The 6,545-nt window shown below is 38.8% G+C and overlaps 1 protein-coding gene across 2 annotated transcripts; it reads left to right on the top strand.

Moving 5' to 3' along the window:
- Positions 1-1,174: 1,174 nt before the first annotated feature.
- On the top strand, positions 1,175-4,549 carry LOC113299689 (protein TIFY 8-like). 2 transcript variants are annotated; one of them, XM_026548763.1, is made up of 6 exons: positions 1,175-1,811; positions 2,250-2,443; positions 2,854-3,197; positions 3,278-3,365; positions 3,811-4,063; positions 4,145-4,549. In XM_026548763.1, exons 1-6 carry the CDS (start codon positions 1,565-1,567, stop codon positions 4,237-4,239), a joined length of 1,221 nt encoding a protein of 406 aa, XP_026404548.1. In that variant the 5' UTR covers positions 1,175-1,564; the 3' UTR covers positions 4,240-4,549. The 2 variants fall into 2 exon arrangements, with proteins under 2 accessions (XP_026404548.1, XP_026404547.1); XM_026548762.1 differs by having other exon boundaries at positions 1,177-1,811; positions 2,743-3,197.
- The last annotated feature ends 1,996 nt before the right edge of the window (positions 4,550-6,545 follow it).

Here is a 6,545-nt window from a genome sequence, read left to right as displayed (position 1 = left end):
TTATCTCTTTCAACTAAATTATCCAAACCCATGCTTAATGATCACTAGAATAAAATCCGGTGAAAATGAATAGGGTTTTAAGGATGTCTCAAGGTGAAATAAAGTATCATGAGTTTATACAAATTAGTTGAATATAACCACTAAACAAAAATTAAAGAAAAACCCAAAATATAGGTTGTATAGTTGTTCACAAGAACTATGAGAAGTAGCTACTTCAAAGCGAGTTAGTATAGCAAGTTGGAGCAAATTTATTTCACTATGGAGTAGAGAAGTAGCCAAAACCTCAAAAAGTAGCATGCAAAAGTCCTTACAATTCGACATAAGAGGTATCATTTGGGTGTGGCGACACTTCTTCTGCCACTTTCCTTAAAGAATATTATAAAGAACGTTAGAAAATACAAATTTAAGGTAAGCGGCACCCAAAGTGCAGTCCGAGTGAAAAATTATAAAATTTCTCCCCAGACACGCTTGTTGATATTTTTTTCTGCAATGAACTTTTGAAAGTGTAAGTTTTTGACGTCATTATCGGGTGGAGAATTTTACAGTTGATGTTTTGTCAAAAAAAAAAATGATAATAAATGTATTTCCTGTGTACGAGTTAATTCCCCTCTTAATTTTTTGTGTTCTATTTTGACTAGTGATGTTATGAGGATAGCCTTCCCTCGTTTTATAAGGCCCAACCAGTGGTTGTTTTAATAACATCCATACTACCAAATAAAAAAAATTAAGTATAAATGAAAATGAAAAATCACTGGTCTCCTGTCTACTTCATTTTGAAAAATACAGCGCCAAAATTCTCCGTCCCAATGACCTTTGCTCTTAATCTGACTTCGAATTATGTTGGTTTGATTGCTTTTAATTACTTTAAGTCCTTAACCAATTCCATCAAGGTTGTTAAAGGGGTACTAGTTTATGGGGAAGAATGCCAAAATCCATACAAAACAAATTAGAAAATTCTCTGTTTTATATGGATTTTGGTACCTTCCTAAAATCTGGCACCCGTTAGCAACGTTGCAATTCCATGGACCATGGTAAGAGCATACAACTTGCCTTGACACTAGTTACAGAAGTCAATCTCCTTGGACCCCGGCCAACACAATAATAAATTAAACTCGTTTCACATTAATGTTTTATTCTTCTTCTTTTCCAGTGATGCTTAATCAAACACTTGAAAAGCTAATTATACCCAGTCTCCTCGTATTCCACATCACTCTCTCTTTCTCTCTCTTAATTTCCCTTCTTTTTCTCTTGTCTACAGAGAAGTGCCAGAAACCTCAGAACTGAAACATAGAGAAGAGACTCAGAGAGAGGAGACAGTGTGAGAGAAAAAGCCATTGAAAATTGATTACAGAAAGTAGAAAAACAACCACTTTTGCTTTTCAATGCTCAATCAAACTCCATACCCATATTCACTCTGATAAAAGCTCCTGAATCCTTCTCTCTCACTTTCTCTACCTTCACTACTTATAATTTGAAAATCTAACTTGTTTTTATGATTTGTCTTCCTGGGTTTGAAATTTGAATTGAAGAAGAGACCCAAACACTATGATTTCCTATTGATGAAATGGCACTAGTATTGCAAATGATGACCAATCAACAACAAAATCCCAAGACTATCAGTACTGAAGCTGAGAAAATTAATCCAACTTTTCATGATTTTCTTGGTATGAAATGTATTTCAGATTCTCCTCATCAAACTCCTTCTCCTATAATTGTTATTCCTAAACAGAGTAATGAAATCAAACCCTCTGAAGCTTCTTCATCCGGTGGTGGTCATACCCCTGTCTCTGCTACTTCCGATCTAGCTTCTGGTTAGTCACTTTCAGTAATTTCCCTGATTTCTTTTTTATTTTTCTTCTTCTGGGTAGTTGTGATTTTAGTGGTTACTGTAGAAATTACTGATCTTTAATCTTGTTGTGGAGTTGTTTTGGTAAGATCATTCAATGGGTTTGGTTTGTTTTTCTTTTTGCTGTAATATGAAGTTGGTATGACTTTACTTATTTTTAGCCTTCCTTTGGTTTTTCTTCTTATCCCCTTTGGACATGTTAATGGGTTTGTTGTTGTTATTCTTCACACTACACTTGGTTAGGTTTGAAAGAACTGAAAGAAAAATGTATACTTTACTTCTCCGGGGCTTTAGGGTTTGGTCAGAAACCAACATTGTTGTGTAATTTAAAGTAGGCATTGTTTATAATTGAAGTAGTAGAAATGAAGTTTGGTTGTTTTGTGTGCTTTTGAATTCATGCTAGAAAGGCTAGTTGGGAACAATTCTGAGGGGGTTCAGTTGCATGGTTCAAAGAGTGATTTTTCTGGACCTGAGATAAGCAACAGATTCGCTGGAAGCAAGAGGAGTAATTCGGATTCGGTATTTATGGGTTCAGCTAGAGACAGGATGACACCTCAGTCAGGAACTGATTCGTTTGAAAGTTCACACTTGATGAAGGTATCTGATTGTTACATTTTATACATTTATGTTTTTTTTTGTAGAATCGTGTTTTATGTGAATGTAATGCTTGTTGGGTTTGGTATTCTTTTAGGTTTTTCAGTTTGAGCTTTTGAACGTGGTAATGTCCACAGACACTAGAATTTGCTTATTGCTTCTCTAGTTTTCTCTGAATTGTCTCCAATGTTGTATACTCCTTTTGTCTCTGTACTTTGTAGTAATGCGATTCATCTCCTGTGCTAGTGAAAATTGTGAAAATAGTTTCATTTACTGTTGTTGCTTGTCATGTATGAAATTAGTTAATCCGGAGTAGCACTGGTGGAGACAGACCGAGAACTTCTCAGAGTGAAGAACAATTCTTTGGTATGCAACCACCGAGACAAACTTCTACTAATCAGCTAATATTGCAGCCTCCTGGTGTTAGTCGACCTGATTCTGGTGCTTCCAAGTTAGAGCGGCCCCTTCAGATGAATGCGAGCCCATCATCACAATATACCCCACGCCATGGCCAATTTTCAACGTACATTGACAAGTTATCTTCCAACAAGTACCGAGATGGGAATTCAGGCGTTTCAATCATTTCTCAACCTGCTGCTGATGAAGGTTCTAGAACAGGCATTAAAGGGTCAAGTATATTGAATGGTATTACCGCCAGCAATCCAGTTCTTGACAGAAACTCGCCTAGGGTGATTCTTAGCGGAAAGCCAAAATACGCTTCTCAAATTTTGGACCTGGAACCTTCTAATCCACCAAGGTAGATCTTGATCTTGTCTGAAAACATATAAAATCAATACCAAAATGAAGTGATGCTTACTCTCTCTGTTGTGATTTCAGCCAACATGGATTGGCATCTGGTTGTCGCCAAATGACTATATTTTACGGTGGCCAAGCTCATGTGTTCGATGATGTCCACCCAAACAAGGTCAGAATTCAGTTATTTGTCAGAAAGTCGTGGGAATATCTCTTTCGCCTGGTTTTCTTTTTTACTCTCTTGTGCTGCCAATGTAGTGATGGCACAATGCAATTGGTTACTTACCTACCAACTGTGATGTCATTGCTTATGTTTTTCATGCTCACGAATATGGATACAACCTCTATGCATGTGTAGATCTGACATGTTATTGCTCAGCCTTCTTGGCAAGTGTATGGTGATTCTTAAATCATAAGGAAGGTTGCTAATAGAAGAATGATAACTTGGAATTTCACTCTTTGTATGGAAGATTCACGAGTGTAAAAGATAGTTTATGCTGTATTATATTTTATAGAATAAAAACCCCGGTTATGTGAGTTAATGTTTAGTAAAAAGTAGTTGAGATCAAATACATGGCATATCATGATAATATGTTCTGTGGTGTTTTGTATGACAGGCAGATGTAATAATGTCTTTGGCTGGATCAAATGGAGGGTCATGGTCCACAACTTACGCCCAAAAGCCTGCTGTGAAGGTATCCATCGGTGAAACTATCTTACCCAGTGGAGCAAATGAATTGGGTGTCAACAACTTAGCACTTCCTCGAGAATTACGTGGCAATTTGGTTACTTCAGGTAGTTCTAGTCATCTATTTGACAAAGATCGGCAAACTTTAGGATCCTCAAGCGGCCCCTTAAACTTTTCATCCGGTATGCTCTCTCTCTCTCTCTCTCACACACACACACACACACATGTGAAAGATCACTGAATATTAATTGAACTGGGTTTAGGGGGACGGCAAGGACATATGATCGCGAGCGAGACAAGAATTCCATCACAAGTTGTAAAATACACTGAGAATGAAGGTAAAAGAGATGTACGATGATATAATTACAATGAAGGCAAAAGAGAGGTATGCTGATAGAGGGGTTCCCAGTTTTGCTTTTCATTGGTTTTGTTGCTACTTGTCTCTTGGGAAGTTGAGCTTCTTTTCTTCCATGTTTTGTGGGATAACCCTTTGTAGTTTGTACCTCCAGATGCTGATTAGTTGTAGGATTCACAATGAAATATACACCGTTGAACTTCACAAAATGCTTCTTATTTTCCTCCGATGTCTTGGATTTGATGATAATTTCCTTGAGGAGAAATGTTCCTCTTGGCTAGAATATATATAAAATCATATAATATTTTTTGTGTTTACAACCTAAATAAATGGAGATAATCTCCTAAAGGTAAATAAGGCAAGAGGATAATATAAAGTCTATTACACCCCCTTAGTTTGAGCGGGAGAGGAACAAACGCTAAGACTAGAACGAAAGCGAACAAATAGCTGTCGAGGAAGCCCCTTGGTAAAGATGTCAGCATATTGGTTCTCAAAGGGAATATGTAAGACTTGAATGACACCAATACGAACTCGTTCACGAACAAAATGTATATCAATCTCCACATGTTTGGTGCGTTGATGTTGAACAGGATCTCCAGACATATATATCGCACTTACATTGTCACAGTAAACAATAGTAGCACGTCGTAGAGGTAGTCGGAGCTCTAGAAGAAGATTGCGAAGCCATGTTGTTTCAGCAACCGCATTTGCTACTCCCCGATATTCAGCTTCAACACTGGATCGAGAGACTGTGCCTTGACGCTTGGAGGACCAGGAGATGAGACTGTCACCAAGAAAGACACAAAAACCAGATGTCGATCGTCGAGAATCGGGACAACCCGCCCAGTCAGCATCAGAGTATGCTGTTAAGCCAGAGATAGAGGAGACCGAGAGAAATAGTCTGTGATTTCAGAGATTTGCCAAGTTTATCACAGGTTGTGGTCTTCGTGGTAGTGTATGTGATCCCTCACTTTTTGTTTATCAATCAGGATCCGAAATGGCATACTTACTTTTATATGTTGATGACATTATTTTGACTGCCTCTACTGATGCTCTCTTATGCCGCTTCATTGATTTGATGAAGTGAGAGTTTGCTATGTCTGACCTTGGTCCACTACATCATTTTTTGGGCATCACTGTTACTCGTTCATCCTCAGGATTATTTTTGTCTCAGTCATTATATGCACAAGACATCATCGTTCAAGACATTATATGCACAAGACATCATCGTTCGATATTATCTTATATTGCTTGATGATTTTACCAACTATATATGGGTCTACCCTTTGAAATTTAAGTCCCAAGTTTATAGCAAATTTTTGGAATTTGGTTCTTTCGTTCAAACACAAATAAAATGTTTTCAATGTGACATGGGTCGTGAATTTGACAACTCTTCCTTCCATACTTTTTCTCGTAATAATGGTCTTGTTTTTCGTTTCTCTTTCCCCCAAACTTCATCCCAAAATGGCAAGGCCGAACGTATGATATGTCGTATCAATGATATCACCCGTACCCTTATGTCTCACGCTTCCGTTCCTCCAAAATATTGGGTCTACTCTCTCCATATGGCTATCTATCTACATAACCTTCTACCCATCAAAGTCCTTAATTTTCACTCACCCGTGTCTATTCTTTATCAACGACAACCAACGTATGAACATCTACGTACTTTTGGTTGCCTTTGCTATCCAAATCTCTCGTCCACAACTCCTCACAAACTCTCCCGTCGTTCCACTAAGTGTGTCTTTCTTGGTTTTCCTCCCAACCACCGTGGATACCGCTGCCTTGATCTTGCCACAAACAAGATTATTATCTCTCGTCATGTAACTTTCGATGAAAATGTATTTCCCTTCACAAATCTCACTAAAAATACCTCTTCTACTGTCGAGTCTCCCCCAAATCTCCTCCATTCTTCCTATAACCTCTCTTACCCATCTATACAGCATGATCAACCTACTGACACGCAGGCTTCCACTATCCCACCCACTACTTCAGGACCCTATACCCCTCCTCACCGTCGGTCCAACTTCCCATCTGCTGCGTCTGTTCCACTTCCAACCTCCCAGCCTACGCCAGTTCCACTTCCTCCACCTGTACGTACGTCAGTTCCACCAGCTCCTATGTCTGCACACCCACCTTCCCCTAATAGACCCCTGTACCTACGTCAGTCCAGTATCTTCTCTAAGTCAGTTTCTCCGGGTCCTCTCTGCACTAATTCCACAGCTGCAGACTCCACCATCTCCTCTGCCCCTACTGCTACACATAGTAACTCCACTACCATCCCTACTACTGTCCTTCCCACTACAGAC

This window comes from Papaver somniferum, chromosome 7 (genome assembly GCF_003573695.1).
Source record: "Papaver somniferum cultivar HN1 chromosome 7, ASM357369v1, whole genome shotgun sequence".
Taxonomy (NCBI): domain Eukaryota; kingdom Viridiplantae; phylum Streptophyta; class Magnoliopsida; order Ranunculales; family Papaveraceae; genus Papaver; species Papaver somniferum.
Note: the sequence above shows the minus strand (reverse complement) of the source record. Positions and strands in the feature narration are given on the sequence as shown.